At 42.7% G+C, this 19,021-nt stretch overlaps 1 protein-coding gene across 1 annotated transcript in view; it reads left to right on the top strand.

The window, feature by feature from the left end:
* itfg1 (integrin alpha FG-GAP repeat containing 1) overlaps positions 1 to 19,021 on the top strand; it is a 158,421-nt gene that overhangs the window by 111,248 nt on the left and 28,152 nt on the right. The window contains exons 13-14 of the mRNA XM_030726183.1: positions 1,822 to 1,865; positions 5,921 to 5,999. Of these exons, the coding sequence (XP_030582043.1) occupies positions 1,822 to 1,865; positions 5,921 to 5,999 (123 nt within the window). The remainder of the gene's footprint in view (positions 1 to 1,821; positions 1,866 to 5,920; positions 6,000 to 19,021) is intronic.

Below are 19,021 nucleotides of genomic sequence, written 5' to 3' on the forward strand. Positions count from 1 at the left end.
CCTATGTGATTACTAAATGTGCTTTGAAAGGCACGTTGACAACAAAGCAGGAGTCTCGGTGAGCAATGAAAGCATTTTTTCCTGACGGTTCTCAGTGAGACCTGTGTGCTAAGATGTTAAATAGGAGCTGATATGCAGTGTGGCCGTTTAGGGTCAAGGAACGCATGCTTTTCTTTGATGGGAGCTCCATCTGAATTCTGCTGCAGGCATATACTTAATAGGCTTGTGAACTTCAAAGCACCAAATTTGCCTTTGCCCCATGTACGCCATTTGTTTTTAAATCAAAGTTTTAAAAGGAAAAAAAAAAAATCCTTGTTTATTCACACAGTGATGACAGACAGGTTACCCCATACAGTGACCAAAGCATAAGAAAATGGTGCAGTGCAGTCCTCAGCCCTTTATCACGTTTGCTTTTGCATATATAATTGGGCACGTGTTGTTTGGCCAGCGTATCAAACTGATGTCATTGCTGCAGATTGAAAGACTGATGTTATAAATATTCACTTGGGAGTTGGATTGGTTGAAAAAAAATAGTTTGAAGCTGGTTACTGGTGCTATCTGTAGCATTTCTAGAGTCTAAAAATGTTAAGATGGGTGGGTGTTAATGTACTACATGGGAAGTGTGTGTATGTGTAAGAAAAAATGTTGTTTTTCTCTATCATAGTAGAAGATAGCAATGCACTGCATGCTGATGGTTGCAGATGTCCTAACACACAGAAAGATGTACAAGTAGAAAAAACAAAAATGTGTGAACTTAAAAAAAAAACTGTCCGCGATGGTGCGATTTGACACATCTGTGGAAGCACAAACATATTTATCGGTATGGAGTCCCCTTAAGACCTGCTGTCTTTAAGCTTTCCGAACAATTACCAGTTGCTAATGCTTTAATGGTGTTCTGCACAGTTCTATAAATATTCCGAACATGTCGGAGAATGAATAAAGGAGGCGTGCTGATAAGTGAATGTTTAATTGAGAGGAGAGAGGGGGGAAAAAAAGGTGTGAATGGATGAATGGAGAACATTTACTGTGGAACAGTCCAAAATTCACCGATCACCTGCTGCTTCCATATTAGAGTACAGCTCCCTAAAACACTTCACAAAATAATTGCAGTGCTGACTTTTGTTCAAATGTGTTATTGAGGTTGTGCATATAGTAAAACCGCTTGTAGCTACTTAGTTACGAGTAGTTCAACGGTAAGGCTTCATCCACCCACTGTCTATATGATTGTGCCAAGGGCACTGTGATGTTCCCTTTGAGTTTGGCTTCTGTTTAGTACTTTGCTGGGTGCCGACCTTATTAACACAGAATCGCACTTCAGCGTGACTTCATCAGGCAAATCAAGGCAACCTAGACCCAGGACCCTATTAGTATGCTAATAAAGTCACTTCTCTAATGACTGATTAGCAATTCAGCGGATTTTGTCTTTGCTCCACTAGTACACATAAATAAGTGAAATACGTTCTTAGCATGCACGTCCACAAACACATGCAGTGTTAATAGTTTGCACATTTGTTTTTCATGTTCTTATTGCTGGCAGTTTGTTTATAACCTCCCCTCCCTCCCTGTCCTGTCCAGGTTCACCTGGTGCAGAGAACTGATTAATAAGTTGTGTGAAATTCAATGTAAATATGAGGAATGCTTAAGCACAGCTGAAATTGGATTATTTGGTTTTCGCTTTGACTTTTTTAAGTCATTGTGAGCAAAATTCTTTGGGACATACAGTGCATCCCAGACACTTGTTCTACAGTGGTGTGTTATTGTGCTGGACATGTAGCATGTGCTTAGTAGCACGTCTAATTCTTGCAACCTCTTCTTCTTCAGTACTCAGCGGCCTCTGCTCCAATGACTGCCCTGAAGGTGTTAAGGTAAGATATTGGTCTTTGTTTCTCCTCTTTTCTAATGATGACATTAAAAAATAAACCTATCTTCTTAACTATGTCTGTCTGCTCACTGCACGTATCTGAGTCTGCACTCAGTGGTCTCATAGCAGGAAGAGAGACGGTGCAGCTGCTGGCCAAACTTTACATCTGTGCATAAGATCAGCTTTATATTCAGTAAATTAAGAAAGAGGATTTGAATGGGTGATTTAAGCATGCATTTAAGCTCTAGGGCAGCATAAGCTCTTCTTTATATGTAAAGTACCTAAAATGTACAAAAAATGAGAGAATACATTTGGTTTCATTCAGTAGTAGTACCAGATATGTGCCTGTTTATATTTGCTTTTTTTAATGGACAGAAGTTGCAGACTTTCATAATAAATTTATAAAATTTATAACTGATACCTGGTTACTGTAACTCCCTGTCTACATTTCTGACATATCCAAGGCTTCGTGATGTGGTGAGGCCAGGTACCTCTTATCGGTTTGATAGATTCCGGCATCCTCAAGGTTACATTAAATTATTTAATTAATTCACAGCTCTTACAGAATGTCTTAAAGCTACTTTTGTACCTCTGTATTTACTCACACAAACTTGGTCATGATACATCATCAGAAAGTAAAAGGTGCAGATGGCAAAATGTACAAACTGTGTAAAAATGGAGGTAACAACAAGGGATTATCTTTTGTCTTTCTTATTTTGTAAGTCACTGTGTAATATCAAATGAAGGCTATTGCAGGACCTTAGCAGCTGTTCAGACTGATAACAGCTTTGCATAAAAATGTTGATTGGCTTCTTGCTTTAGATACTAGCAAGAAGATGTAGTACAGTCCCAGAAAGTGTGTTTTGCATTTCCATTACAAGGTAGTCTACTAAATACTGATAATGTTCCTCTGTATCTTTCACTGGACAAGACTGTACATTACCAAATGAGGGTGCATTGAGGCAAAAGTTGAGTGAGGTTGAGCTGTTTGTGTAGGTCCTTTTGGGAAAGTCCTTCATTATCTGATTGCTGTTAATATAACTTGTAATGCAGACTGATAACCCTTGCAGCTTCTGTTATCAATTCTATTACTTTAACAGAGACTCCAGTCTGCATTGTAGCTTATATCATTCATTGATTATCTCGAGAATCGCACTGCTGTGCATCAAATGATTACCAGGTGGAAGTTACTGTAAGTTTCATTTTCACTTTTCTCTGTTTCTCTTTTTGTCCCTCTCTTGCTTTGCATGACAGAATTTAAATGATTTTTAAATGTCAGTTTGTTTATGTATTTAATTATTTAAATTTCTGCATCTAAGGCCTAGAGACTGGTTGGCAACCTCCGGTCACTAGGGAGCAACATGCATCTCCTGACTGCTGGCTGCAGCTGAAATCGGTCCCAAAGTGGGTGCAGCACCAAATACCTCCTTGGGAATATTTTGGTCGCTAGCAGATTGCTGCAGTTGCTTGTAGTTTGCATGGAAAACGCTGACTTGTCTGTAAACACTCACCATTTATGCTGCAAGCTGTACAAACTTGAAAAAAGTGTGACACAAACCGGAAACAACACTCTCTATCAAAGTAACAGTTGTACCTTACCGCTGCAACCGCCACATTTCGGAGGTCACAACTTTGACTTTGAAGGCAAAAGTTTCCATTTCTGATTTCTGCCACACTTTTCACAGTTTCATTGCTTCTCTTAGGCTACGTTCACACTGCAGTCCGAAGTGACCCAAATCCGAATTTTTTTGCATGGTCGGTCACATTTCCAAATATATGCGACTTGGATGTGATCTGTGTGAGAACAGCAGATGAACCTGAAAGTGTCCCGCATGCGCAGTAGAGAACACGATAACGTCACATATAGCGAGCGCGCTCAATGTTTGCGGAAGTCACACATCTTTTCCTTCCCTTTTTTTTTAAATTTTTTTAAAATTAAGTTTCACAAAAGTAAGTATACAGTGAACAGTATACAAGAACATAACAAGATACAAATGAGCCAGGGGTTATCTACATTAAAAAGAAAAGTTATAAGTGGAACATACATTTAACGTTTTGATAGCCTTGTTTGTTGAATCAGCAAGCAATTTAAAATAATACTCCATATCCTTTCTGAATACTACAAAACAAGGGGTTTTCTTACTAAATTTACTTTTATGAATAAAGAATTTAGCTAGAAACAAAATTAAGTTTATTAAAGAATAGCATTTACCTTCTTTCTTGGCATACTTATGAAAACCAAAGACAACATTTTCCCAGTGTAAAGCAAAATCTTTGAGGAGATGATCAATGAAAAATCTGCTGAGGTCCCCCCAAAACTGTTTGGTATGCGAACAATGCCAAAATAAATGAACCACTGTTTCTGGATGGGAGTTACAAAAAGAACAATTTGTATTGATGTCTTTCTTGAATTTTTGCATATAATGGTTGGAAGGTAGCATTTATGTAAAATTTTATATGATACCTCCTTAACTTTGTTATTAAAAATTTATGAGGGAGCATCCAAACTTTTTCCCAATCAATGTTATCATCTTTTCCTTCCCGCGTCCGGGTAACGGGACGCAGAATGGTGACGTTTGTCGAGTATCGATGACATGCTGGTCGGATAAACGCGACCTGGCCGTACACACTCAGGTCGCATTTGAAAAGATCGGATACAGGTCGCACGAGGGCGAAAAAAATCGGATTTGGGTCATTTCAGGCTGCAGTGTGAACGTAGCCTTAGTCGATAGTTTGTGAGTGCCTGCAGGATAAATCAGCATCTTCTGTATTAACTACTGGAGACCTTGGCTACATGCTAGCAAACAAAACAATCAGAAGGAGGTTTTTAGTGCAGTATTATAAACCTCTTTGCAACCAATTTCACACTAGCAACAGCCAGAAACCACTTGCTAACCAATTGCAGAATACACACTTTTCCCTGTTGATGGGTACCAGAGGTCACAGATTCTAGTACTACCACTTACAACTGGTTGTGGAATACACATTTTTCCTCATGAGTGGTGGATGCCAGGCGGTCTAAACCCTTGTGGGAGATCATTCAGAGCTGTCTGATGCACAGCTCAGCCCGTATCGCTGTGCCCCTTTGAATGGGATACGTGGTTTTTCTGAGACATTAACTGTTAAAATGCATTTCACTTTTAGAGTAAAAGCAACTTGTGTTTTGAGAAGATTGCTTTAAGTACCCTCGAAGCCCTTATGGCTAATCATCACATGTAGGTGGACAGAGAAATAAACAGAAAAAAAGACTGAAATAAAGCAGCCAGTAACATCGCTATTTGTATTCCCTCTTACCAGTGGAAAGCCCTTTGCAAAACACATTAACTTTGACATCAGCACAGGCTGCTGGTGTTAGAGTTGTTTTTGTTTTCTGTCTACTCTTCCGCCCGTTTGTTGCCTAACTGAAAGGTATGATGAATGCTGTAGACGAGTAAAGCTCGTGGCTGTTTCTACTCCTCTCCTCTCCCATCCATCAAACTCCTCTATCTTTCATTTCACTCTCCCACTCCTCTTCTTCTTAGTCACACCTCTCTTCTGCTGTCTTTCTTACAGCCCACTAGTCTGCTCCTCCATGGCTTTCTCATCACACTCTCTCTTTTTTTTTTTTTTTAACCTCATTTCTATTCCTCTCTCACCCAACTGCTGAGTGTCACAACATAAAGAGCCAAGTCTCCCTTGCAGCGTGTATGTGTGTGTAACAGGCTCATGATTAGCTGATGTAAAGCGAAGGATGGCGCGACAGATCTCTTCATTAGTTGTCATCCCTTCATAATGAAGAGATAATACGAGAGATGAGTATCCACCCACGCGGGCACGTAAACATGCAACCGTCACGCTCATTTATGCTCAGTCGAATCAGCTAGGTCAGACCTCTGCATGTTACCTATTAGTGAAAATAAAACTGAAGAATGACTCAAGGTCACTTGTGCCTGTATCACTCTTCCACCCCACCCTGAGTGTTTCTTTCTGTCCTCTTTTTCACCTTCACTATCAGACAGAGAAGATATTGCAGAATGTTGTCAGATGTCTTATTTGTGTCTACATGTGTTTTTTTGACAGCCTTTTGGTGTGAACCAGCCAGGTCCCTATGTCATGTACACCACGGTGGACTCTAATGGTTACCTGAAAAATGCCTCAGGTAAGACCTTTTTTTTTTGTGGTGGTGGAGGTAATCTTTTGCTGCTAGTTCTAAAGCACTGATGTAGAATAGCCAAAATAAACTTTTATTTCTCTGTCACTTCCTGAGCTTTAGTACACCAGCAGTAATTATACGTAATTATACCTAATACCTATTAATAACCTTCTGACAGTGACAGCTGTCTGGCAGAACACCATAAGTGTGTTTTGGAGGATATTGGAGAAAGCAGAGACTTTGAAGAGGGGCATATTGATTTTTATTTTCTTGCTCTCTCCTTTTATAAGTGGAAATAGCCTTTATGCCCCAATGACAAAGGCCGAAGTAGACGGGGCAGCTGAATCTAAATCTAAAGTACAGTGCTTCACAAAGGTGCCGTAAAATAAAGGAAAATAAATGAGTTTGATCATTGGTTCAGTGGTGATTCCTGAGTGTGTGCATTGTTCATGGTCAGTCTGTACTTGTAAAATGCTGTAATATGTCTACAATGAACTGTCAGTATTCAGCATTCTTTTAACGCTGTTTAAGCTGTTATTCCAAGTTTACCAATAGTTTGACTCAAATATGAATCCTGGATTTTCTGCATTGGGCCCGTCTGTGGCTTTTTTTTTTTCCACGACAGTCTTTTACATATCGTGAAAGCTTGCAGAGCACTCGGGGTCCCGTTTCTCCTCTGAAGTGCTTTCCTCACTGAAGCAACACTCAGAAACTTTCCCCCCTTCTGTTTTTTTAACTTTGTATTCAAGTCCAAGTTACATTCTTTCTGGTAAGTCCCAGCATCACAGACAGCTGTTTTCTTGTTGCTGTTTCTTTGTTTTGTCATGCTGCATCAAACTGTCATCCTCCTCATGTTTATTACTTCTTGGAATATATTTTCATGATCATATGAGTTCATAGGAGATGTTTGTTTGAAAGAAACTGGTTAGGAGAACTGAACTGAATTTCTGTTGCCTATTAACAAACAGCACCACTTCATGAATATTTCACTCTATCAGAATAATAGAGTTAATATGTGATCCTGGTTACAGTTAATAAGAGTAACAACGATATCCTTGAAAAAAGTGGACGAGCAGCTAGCTGACCTGAGTGTGCAGTGTAACAAGCTTGCACTATGCTAGCCAGTTTAGCAATAGCTGTTCGGTTCAGCGCTGAGGATGTAAAGAGAAAGTTTAAAGAGTTGGAGAGGTGAAATGAGCAGCTGACCAAAGGAAACAACGATCTCAAGGAGAGAGAGAGACAGCAAGAGAGGTACAGAATGAAGTGGTGTCTCTGGATCAGAGGTTTGCAGGAGAAAGAAGACGAGGATGTTGGAATGAAGTCTTTTGAATCCTTGGAAAATCGCACCTGATGTGGAGTCAAAGATGGAGGAGGTTGTGGATGTGGTGCATAGAGTGGGGAAAAATATTGAGAACTAGAGCAGACATGTCATGATTCTGTTTGCTTGGAGGAATGTGAAAGAAGAGATTTGACATCAAAGAGCGGCGGGTTTCATTTTGCTGAGGTGCTGCCGTGGGAGGACTGGGAAGAGACGAAGAGGCTGTGGCTCCAGATTGAACCGGCAAGGTGGGCTGGAAAACGGGCCTTTTTCCAGGGCCTTCATGGACGCGTCGAAGGACAGAAGACTAGAGATGACGGATGAGAGCCTCCACGTAAGACTGTGATATGGTGGAATTATATTATTGGGACAGTAGAGGTCATTTGTTACTGAGCTGGTTGTGTTGTGGTTTAAACTCATACCTCTTTATTCACCTTTTCTTCTTTGTTTGCTTTTTGTTTGTTTCTTTTTGATTTATTATGTTAAACTATAAAATTTTGTTTGGTTCATTAAACGTTTGGGGCTTGAAGGATGTTTGGAAGAGAAAGGCACCTTTTCTTTTTTTGTTTTGTAAGGGGCAAAAATGTCATTGCTTATTTCTGCGAGAGACTCACTCTGTGGGTGCTGACGTTACCTTTTGGACTAACCAATGAGGAGACGAGATTCTTATTCAACAAATCGATCAGGAAGTGTTCCCAGGAGAAATAATAACTCACAGAGCTGATCGAGAGGGTCACTGATTAACTGTAGTCTTCAAGAGTGCAAGCTTATTTCTAATCATCACAAATGTTTATGGTTACAGTAACGAGGGTCAAAACAAGAGATCTGAAAATTTAACAGATGCGTGAAACACAGTTTATAGCTGCGTACCGCCGAGATTATAATGTAGCAGACATCTGCATCCAAGAGCCAGGAATTACTTGTTTTTTAACCCTAATGGAGAGAGCAAGTCAAGAATTGATTATTGGCTAGTGAGTGGTGATATTCTGAGATATTCCTTACAATCAAAAATTTCCTAAGCACTCCTATCTGATCACTGTTTTATTGATCTTTTCATAGAACCAGCAAGAAATGTATTTAGAAACAGGGGATATTGGAAATGTAATGCCAGTCTGAGATAATTAGAGATATTGAAATTGAAATGATATTGATATTGAAATGAAAACTTCAATATGAAGGAAGCATTGATATGGTTGAAACTTATGAAGTTGGTGGGGCTAATGCTTTGATTTTATGGATGGTGTTAAAAGTGAAATGTTAAGACCGTTCATTAAGAACAGGCACTCATTTTGGAGCATTATTCTGAGTGTAGTTTTTTTGATAAAATGGGTGGCATAGACTTTTTGTTACATTGTGATCTTGATTGCAGTTCATCACCGGTTAAACTTTCAGCTTGGTAAGAAAAAAAAAAAAATCTGTGTGCATGGGTGAATGGAGATCCACAGGGATTTGGGCCGTAGTTCATTTTATGGAAGAGAAGCGTGGCCTTTTACAGCATGAGGTGTTCTGTGAGATGTGCAGATTAAGATGCAGCTAAGTGTTATAAAACACTAATAAAAGCCATCCTGGTCTCTGTGAGATCAATGATTAAAGAAGGCGTTCTAAGACTTCTCCTGGACTGAGACAACGCTGCATAGCAGGGATTGACCTTTGTGACAGCAGATGCACAAACAAGATGATCAGAACTAATCGGCTAAATGAAATTTATCCTGACCCAGTTAAAAGAGATCATATTTTGAAAGAATTTGAGATGGAGGAGGTTAAGGTGATATTAAAAAGTGTATTTCACTTCCCCTTCCTCCTAAAGTTAAATGTTAACTTCAAAGTCATAAATTAGAGTTTCCTGACTAATGAATTCCTAAGACTGAAATTTAATGTAGATGTGAGCACCTGTGAAAAGGACATTGAAATTCTGGATCACCTGTTTTTTGTTTTTTTATTATTATAAAGTGGAGCAGGATTTCTGGAATGACGCGGAGCTTCAGTCCGGAAGGATTCAGTTACCACGGTTAACAGGCACTGTAATCAGAACAAACATGAACACAATGGCGACTGCAGCAAGTCACATGATCAAGGTCAACAGCAAGGGTCACTGGGAGCTCACTGCTCCCATATATCTAAATGATTTATTTACATAACAAAACATCAGACTTCAGACAATCAAGAAGTGGAGTCTTTCAGCTTTAATAAAGGGCTTTAACAAGTGTTGCATTAACAGTTTGTTAAGCAGTAATAGCACAAAAGTAATTGAACAAATTAAAAAGATCTCCGTCTCCATACTTCTCTCTGCCCATCATCCTGGTCCAAGTTAATCTTGGTTTCTTCTTTCCATCTAATGTTTTTCAGAATTGTGCCGACTCTTTTCGGTCTTCTCTGGTCTAATCTGGTTTTCTTGTTCTCGGCTGTAAACAGTGGTTTGCACTCTGTTGTAAGGCCTCTGTATTTCCATTCATGAAGGCATCTCTTGATGGTAGACTTCGAGAATGACACGTCTGCCTCCTCTGGAGTGTCTTGACATTTAAGAATGAAGCAGACGGTCTTTTTCGTGTCTCTCTGAGAGTTTTGTTTGTTCAGCCTAATGATGACCTCCTTTGCATCTTCATCACTTTTGACCTTTTATTGGCTCCGTTTGGAATCAGCTGCAGACCTGCTTACATCATAAAACCAGTAGGATCATTACTGGTTTTATCATTTTAGTGTTAGAAATTTCTGCAAACCGTGAGGTAACGAACTCTACCCTGCTCTACTACTCAAGACTAATAAGGATAGAAGTGTGTAGAGAGACTGATGCATAGAGAGATAAGGAGAGACATTGAGGACAGCAATGCTGTGCTGTATTAGTTACAGTTAACGTAGTTGATGTTGCTTTGTGGGAAGGACAGAGACTGGAAGAGGACAAGATGCCCTGACAGCCCGGGGTCAGGGATATATATAGTCTGTGTGGATTCCTGTGCGCAACATAATTCAATTTTGTCACATTTCATTGTTCCATTTGTCTGTCGGCACAGTTGGAGTATATACATATTTAAAGAATGAGTGGTCATTTCACAGTCTCATATCATCATTATTTCACTACCATTAGACAGCTATAAGCTCCCGGCTACAAAACCATGCTAAAACTAATCTTCTAATAGCTGCAGAGTTTTTAGTTTGGTGTGCTCTGTCCCAACCCAAAACACAGGAGTGGACAAAAATTTGCAGTAGCTCTCGTGCATTTAGCTGTTTCATTCCCTCTCCACACATTCTACTGCTTTAAAATATGCAGTTAAATGGGCAGAGAGAGCAACAGTGAAGAGGGAGGAGTGTGGGGGGGTGCCACCTGCTCTCATACCCACTGCAGAGAAGATGGAGAGTGATGCAGAGTCCCACTTAATGTGGAGGCAGTTGCAGTTTTAAAAAATCACACTAAAGTTAGATCCTGCAAAGCATCTAGAAATGTATATATGGTGGACTTGTTTGCGCTTCTTTATACACTACAGTTTGGCTCTCTTGTCCATGTAGACAGCAGACATATATTAAAAACCATGAAAACACTTCTTTAGTTTTTGTTTTTTATTGTGTTTATCAAACAACATTAAAACATTGTGTGTAACTGCTTAACGTGAAGAGCACCAAGAATGGTGAAATTGATGCAACATGGCGACTCGGCCATTACTTCCTCCTGAGTCCTTAAAGGATTTCTGTCCTCCATGTTGTGAAGCGTGCAGACTCTCGAACGTTACATTTATCTCGTCTCCAGCTGAAAACCGTATTAATACAAAGCAAGAAAGGTCTTTATACCCAAGGTTTTGAATGTGGTTCGGGTCAGGGCTCTATGTTCTTTCACACCAAACTGGGAATGCTCTTCTTTTTTTTTTTTTTAAACCTTGGTTTTCATGTAGGTACATTGTCATGTTTCTCTTAATGCGAAAACAGTGTTTCAGTGTGACCAGTGTGGGGTGATTGTAGCACTGAACCAAGGAGAGAATTATCACAGCTCACTGCAACAACTTTACTGATCGGGTTTCTTCACACCACTTTCCATAAGTCATTTTCAGCTGCAGCTGAGGCAAACCCCACTGTACGACTCCCCCTCAGTGCCACTACATGGACATAGTGGAACATTTAGCAAAGAGCAAGATATTTTCCTGAGGAATTGTTAGTGACAAAAAAAAATCTTCTGTAACAGCTAGAGGTCTGAAGAAGTAATGAGTCCACCTTATTAATTTAAAAGATGATGCATCAAAAATTATGCATGGGCAAGAAACTCTGGAAACATCTTTTTAATCTCAACTTCAGTGTGACGTCACTACTAGAAAACAGAGTATCCAGTGTTTACTGCTCCCAGTTTGGCATTGAATAATTCCTCCAGGAAGTTTTGCCACAAGTCGTCCATGTTTCTTGTTTGTTTAACGGCAACAATTCCAAATAATACACGTTAAGAAAAAATAAAATAGTACTAATAAATAGATCTTTGCTTTCACGTCGGTTCAGCGTGGTCCTTCTGGTTCATGAGCACATGGTGACATTTTGTTCATTCAGCCAGTACATCTTCATCAGTGATACGTCTCTGGATCCCCAGACAGTATTCCTGGTTTGGGATGTGCATAAAGCAGACACCCATGTATTTACAATATCCTGGCAGTATTACAGTGTCCGTCATAACTCCGGCTTATTCTTTCTCTGTGTTAGCTTGGAGTGCACGGAGAGAGAGGAGAGCACAAGTAGCCAAAGGCTTTGCCGGCACAACTCCCCAGACCCCTCATTTAACAGCAGCAAAGTGCTGCCAGGGAGCAGGCTGGTGTGTGTGTGTGTGTGTGTGTGTGTGTGTGTGTGTGTGTGTGTGTGTGTGTGTGTGTGTGTGTGTGTGTGTCTTTGTGGTGATTTAAAGTGTATTTATTCTGTAGCTTGTAGCTCGGGGAACAGCCAGCTAGGCTGCCAGAGATGAGCAATGATGGGGTTCACACAAACACACACGCACATACACACACCCACGATGTCTGGGGCTCTCCAACGGGGCCCGACGATCTTCACTTACCCTTCACCCTCCTGAAAGGGAAGGAGAGCAGAGAGGAAAGGAGAGATTATAAAATGCTGAGAGAGGACCGAGGAGGGACGATAAAAGATTGAAATTCCAGTAGAAAATAGGAAGAAGGAATGAAAGGACAGGAAGAGGGGAAGCAGTTACTTACAGGGAAGAAATACTAAGATTTCATCACAAAATGAGGCAGTTTGGATCAAGACAGTAGAAGAATTAAAGCAGGACTGTTAAACATATAGTGCAATCAGCCCATGGTGGGTAGCTTTGTGTGGTATGAAAATTGCACAGAAGGAAGGAATTATTTTTGGACTTTTCATTGTATTTTGCATCAGACGGCTTTGTTTTGCCAGTAGCTCAGAGTGGACCACACCAGCAGATGTGATTTTCAAACTGTTAATTTCCTCCACACCAGAGGTCTAAATCATTGTCAGTGTTAAACCTAACATGCTGCGGAGCCATGTGGATTCTTTCTTGTAAGTTACAACAGTGGCATTTCTCTCCAGCGACAATAAACTGACTCAGTCTGGAAAAACTGAGAAATGATTTTAAGTGTTGAAATTGTGCTTATTTTTCCAAAGAGATTTTGAGGTGGCGTTCCATTATATGTTTTATAAATGGTTAAATGAATGTGAACATTTTCAAATTCAGATTCTTCAATAGTTTCAATAGGTTATTGTGACCTATGACCTAAAATGAGTTTAACACCCTGAATTAGAGTAATCCTAGTCTGACCAGAGCTGAGAGGAACACTCCCAACCCTTACATATTACATCGTATATACTCAAATATGATATAACGATGATATCACCCTCTCATCTGACAAGTAAAGGTCAACAGCAGCACTACAGTATATAATATGCATGTGTTTGTGTATTTATCTCTACTTGTGCACATTCTGCACGCTGCATACTGTATTTCTGTATGTGTTCTGTGTGCATAGCAGCATGTGCATGCGTGCACACCCTAACATTTGTCTTAGTGTGACCTTGTGTGTGCATCGTACCAGACAGTTGTGCGCCATGCCCCTTACTAAGCAGGTTGGATAGATGAGCACGGGCTGTGATTCTGACAACACCACACCTCATTATCAACTAACTCCTGCTGAGACACAGAGAGTGGGGAGGTGGAGATGGAGAGATGAAGTTATTTATTAACAACCTTTTTTAATCCCCTTTCTCTCCCACTGTGGACAGTGCAGTGTGCTCCTCTCAGGGTCCCAACTTTAAACAACTGGGATGCAGTGTTTGAATATAATGGGGAAAAAAAACACTTCAAAATAAGATATGTAAACATTTTCACGTGAGCTCCAGGACCTTTGTTTTCTTTTCAGTTGACCTGTGCTTATGCTGATGTGAGGTTTACTGCTTTTTGTGGATTCAGCTGAGTGCAACAAAACACAAACAGACAGATCGGTTTAAATTTACGTCTGCTGCTCTTGATGCCGCCTGACACTGACCATAAACACCACAGTCTGCTCTGCACCAGCAGACTAACCCGTTTAGTCTGCACTGTTTGCTTATTTGTTGGCCTGTTTGAAACATTTTAAATTGCCTGCCAATTATAAAGATCACTTTGCTCATCTTCTGTAGCACTAGCCGGAGCCCTCGGCTAGATGCTGAAGTTCCACAACAACAACTTTATTGACAATTGCAGCGTGAGTGTGTCACAGCAATGGGAAGATGGGCCTTGGGATGACATTATTTTCTTGATACTGATCAAATATCTCCATGCCATCAGCTGCAAGCAACGCCAGGCTGCAGCACATGAAAGATTGTGTATTAAACTGCCCAACAGATTGGATTAGGTATTAAATAAAGGTGCCTAGAAATGAATCTGGATCATTTCAGTCTGACATCATCTTAGCTAATGTCTGTTTGTTTTGGGGTTTTTTTTTTGGGTGCTCTGCACTTTCAAATTGCATTTGGTATGTAGTGTATATTTTTGTTAAGCAGCTGCTTTGATGTTAGTAAATCACGCTACAAGTATAACTTCTTCTCTGTCTTGTGTGGTCAAGCAAATGTATTAGTTTGAGATTTAATTTAAGGGTTTAGTGGCCTTAGTATCACAACAGCAATCAGTAGTCTGCACTTTTTCTGGGACATTGTGGCAGCGATTTTTTTAAACAGGTTTTCAAAGTCTTGAAGGTCACTCATGAATATCTCTGATTACACTGAGACAAAACGGTGTTTAAACTCTAATCCAAATTATCTTGAAAGATGTTTTCTTATTTTATGAAATAAACTCTATGAGTTTATTTCACCCTCCTGCAGGCCCACCACCCGCAGGAGGTGTCGTAGGGGTCGGGTGCAGTGTGTGTCGGGCGGTGGCCGAGGGCGGAGGGCCCTGGCGGACCGATCCCCGGCTATCGAAACTGGCTATTGGGACATGGAATGTCACCTCTCTGGTGGGGAAGGAGCCTGAGCTAGTGCGTGAGGTTGAGAGATACCAGCTAGATATAGTTGGGCTCACCTCAACGCATGGCCTGGCTCTGGAACCAGTCTCCTGGAGAAGGGCTGGACTCTGTTCCAGTCTGGAGTTGCCCTTGGTGAGAGGCGGCGAGCTGGGGTGGGTATTCTTGTATCCCCCCGGCTTGCTGCCTGTACGTCGGAGTTTTCACCGGTGGACGAGAGGGTAGTTTCCCTGCGCCTTCGGGCTGGGGAACGGGTCCTGACTGTTGTTTGCGCTTATGCGCCGAATGACAGTTCAGGGTACCCACCGTTTTTGGAGTTGCTGGGTGGGGTGCTGGAGAGTGCTCCATCTGGTGACTCCATAGTCTTGCTGGGAGACTTCAACGCTCACGTGGGCAATGACAGTGAGACCTGGAGGGGCGTGATTGGGAGGAACGGCCTGCCCGATCTGAACCCGAATGGTGTTTTGTTATTGGACTTCTGTGCAAACCACAGTTTGTCCATAACAAACACCGTGTTCGAACACAAGGATGTCCATAAGTGCACATGGCACCAGGACACCCTAGGTCGCAGGTCGATGATCGATTTTGTAATCGTATCATCAGATCTGCGGCCGTATGTTCTGGACACTCGGGTGAAGAGAGGAGCTGAGCTGTCAACTGATCACCACCTGGTGGTGAGTTGGATCAGGATGCGGGGGAAGATGCTGGACAGACCTGGCACACCTAAACGTATTGTGAGGGTGCGCTGGGAACGCCTGGCAGAAGCCCCAGTCCGGGAGATCTTCAACTCCCACCTCCGGCAGAACTTCGACAGCATTCCGAGGGAGGCTGAGGACATTGAGTCCGAATGGACCATGTTCCGCACCTCCATTGTTGAGGCTGCTGCTCAGAGCTGTGGCTGCAAGGTGGTTGGTGCCTGTCGTAGTGGTAACCCCCGAACCAGATGGTGGTCACCGGAGGTGAAGGGAGCCATCAAGCTGAAGAAAGAGTGTTATCGGGCTTGGTTAGCCTGTGGGACTCCGGAGGCAGCTGACAGGTATCGACAGGCCAAGCAGAATGCAGCTCGGGTAGTGGCCAAAGCAAAAACTCGAGTGTGGGAGGAGTTCGGTGAGGCTATGGAAAAAGACTTTCGGACGGCATCGAAGCGATTCTGGCAAACCGTCAGGCGACTCAGGAGGGGAAAGCAGTGCTTCACTCACACTGTTTATAGTGCGGGGGGGGTGCTGCTGACTTCAACTGAGGCTATAGTCGGACGGTGGAAGGAATACTTCGAGGACCTTCTGAATCCCACTGACACGCCTTCTGTAGTGGAAGCAGAGTCTGGGATGAGGGGGATGACTTGACCATCACTGGGGGTGAGGTCACTGAGGTAGTTAAACAACTCCTTGGTGGCAGAGCCCCTGGGGTGGACGAGATTCGCCTGAGTTCCTGAAGGCTCTGGATGTTGTAGGACTGTCTTGGTTGACACGCCTCTGCAACATCGCGTGGAGATCTGGGGCAGTGCCATTGGATTGGCAGACCGGGGTGGTGGTCCCCATCTTTAAGAAGGGAGACCGGAGGGTGTGCTCCAACTTTCGGGTATCACACTACTCAGCCTCCCCGGTAAGGTCTATGCCAGGGTGCTGGAAAGGAGGGTGCGTCCGTTAGTCGAACCTCGGATTCAGGAGGAACAATGCGGTTTTCGTCCTGGTCGTGGAACGCTGGACCAGCTCTTTATCCTCTCAAGGATATTCGAGTGTGCGTGGGAGTTTGCCCAACCAGTCTACATGTGCTTTGTGGACTTGGAGAAGGCATTCGACCGTGTTCCTCGGGGTGTTCTTTGGGAGGTTCTGCGGGAGTATGGGGTGTCTGGCCCATTGTTGCGGGCCATTCAGTCCTTGTACAACCACAGTGAGAGCTTGGTCCGTATAGCCGGTAATAAGTCGGATTTGTTTCCTGTGGGTGTTGGACTCCGTCAGGGCTGCCCTTTGTCACCGATTCTGTTCATAATTTTTATGGACAGAATTTCTAGGTGTAGCCAGGTGGCGGAAGGCTTCTTCCTTGGTGGCCTCAGAGTCTCATCTCTGCTTTTTGCAGATGATGCGGTTCTGTTGGCTTCATCGGGGGGGGCCTCCAGCTCGCAGTGGAACGGTTCGCAGCCGAGTGTGAAGCGGCTGGCATGAGAATCAGCACCTCTAAGTCTGAGGCCATGGTCCTCAGCCGGAAAAGGGTGGAGTGCCATCTCCGGCTCAGGAACGAGTTCTTGCCTCAAGTGGAGGAGTTTAAGTATCTCGGGGTCTTGTTCACGAGTGATGGGAGAAGGGAACGGGAGATCGACAGGCGGATCGGGGCTGCTTCTGCAGTGATGCGGACGCTGCACCGGTCAGTCGTGGTGAAGAGGGAGCTTAGCGTAAAAGCGAAGCTCTCGATTTACCGGTCGATCTACGTTCCTACCCTCACCTGTGGTCACGAGCTTTGGGTAGTGACCGAAAGAATAAGATCGCGAATACAAGCGGCAGAAATGAGTTTCCTTCGAAGGGTGGCTGGCCTTTCCCTTAGAGATAAGGTGAGGAGTGCGGCCATCCGGGAGGGGCTCAGAGTAGAGCCGCTGCTCCTCCACATCGAAAGGAGCCAGTTGAGGTGGCTCGGGCATCTGATTAGGATGCCTCCTGGCCTCCTCCTGGGTGAGGTGTTCCGGGCATGTCCCACCGGGAAGAGGCCCCGTGGTAGACCCAGGACACGATGGAGAGATTATGTATCTCGGCTGGCCTGGGAACGCCTTGGGGTCCCTCCGGATGAGCTGGAGGAGGTGGCTGGGGAGAGGGAAGCCTGGGCTTCTCTGCTTAGGCTTCTGCCCCCGCGACCCGGCCCCGGATAAGCGGAAGAAAATGGATGGATGGATGGAACTCTATGAAAATACCATCGTTCTCATAAATAAAATTAGATGGAAATCTAGCATTTGTCTGTGCTCATAACCCATCTTTACATCAGTTCCTTTCTATCAGACATTTTTGGCCTTTAGTGCCATAAAGCTGAAAATGTAAGTAGAAAGAATAATGTTATTATGCTAACAGGGATGAGAAATGCTCGAGAGTTGATCACATTGTCCAGTGCAGTTGTGTCTGCAGTGCCAAAGACTATTTTCTTTCTATGCACTGAGGACAAAGAAAGAGAGGACATTTAAGAGAGAAGTGAAAGAAAGCTAACAGGGATGATAGAGAAAGCAAAAGGAAGGAGTGCTCACAGGGAGAAGAATCATAGCAGGCCCACATCAATGTGGAGCTCTCTGTAGACTGTCCAATTAGACTAATGAGTTCACAGGATTAGCAATTGCTCGCTCACTAACACACACACACACACACACAGAGAACACGCTTATTGTACAGACATACTTAACCTTTAAAAACGCATGTTTACCTGCAGCAGCTCATCCCAAAAAATATTGATCTTAACCTTTTAAATGTTTTAAAAAAAATCCCAAAAAACTAAGAAGAGACTTCAAAAGGGAAATTGGGGGAGTGCTGTCTTGTGTTGACCTGTCCACTTAGGCCCATTTGCTGCATCATGCTGATTCCTCGAGCAGCATCCTAAAAGCCAGCCCATTTCACTTGGCGTCATACTGATCTACGGCCATAGTGTACCCCTGTTCTCAGAGACCTCATCAGGGCAATAGTAAGGGTAACTATTCTCAGAAATTTTTATTGCACGGTATGTTGAGGATAGTCTTTAAACACACAGGGAGAATTCACAATATTGGGAGAAAGATAGGAGAGTAGGTGGATGAGAGAAATGAAAAGGGTTAAAGAGGGAGAAAATGAGAAGGTGCAGAGAACAGAGCTGAAAGCACAGACTGGAGCTGCAGAGAGAAAAGGAGTGAAAATGAGGGTGGAACAAAAGATAAGAGATGCAAGTGGAGAGAGAGCGATCAGAACAGAAGAGGAGAAAGAAATAATGGAGTGAAAGGAAGGAAAGAAGAGAGGTAACCCTCCACAGAGTTGTGGTGAATTACTGTTACTACTATCAGGCTTAGCATATTATTTCTCTTCTGTTTTCACTCCTTCACATGCCTCCACCATCCCACTGCCCTCTTTTCTCTTCTCTCTTTTCCGCAGCCAGTTTATAGATACCATATATTGTCAGGACTGTTTAACTTACAATTTGCTGCAGTTGCCTACCTGTCTGTTGACCTGTGTGTCTCCAAACATCCTTTGGTTTCATGATGCAAGTGCTCATACAGTATACGTCAAAATGTATTATGAACTTCATCACAGAGAGTAAATCTCAGGAAGCTACAGTGTGTC

The sequence above is a fragment of the Archocentrus centrarchus genome, chromosome 3 (assembly GCF_007364275.1).
Source record: "Archocentrus centrarchus isolate MPI-CPG fArcCen1 chromosome 3, fArcCen1, whole genome shotgun sequence".
NCBI lineage: Eukaryota > Metazoa > Chordata > Actinopteri > Cichliformes > Cichlidae > Archocentrus > Archocentrus centrarchus.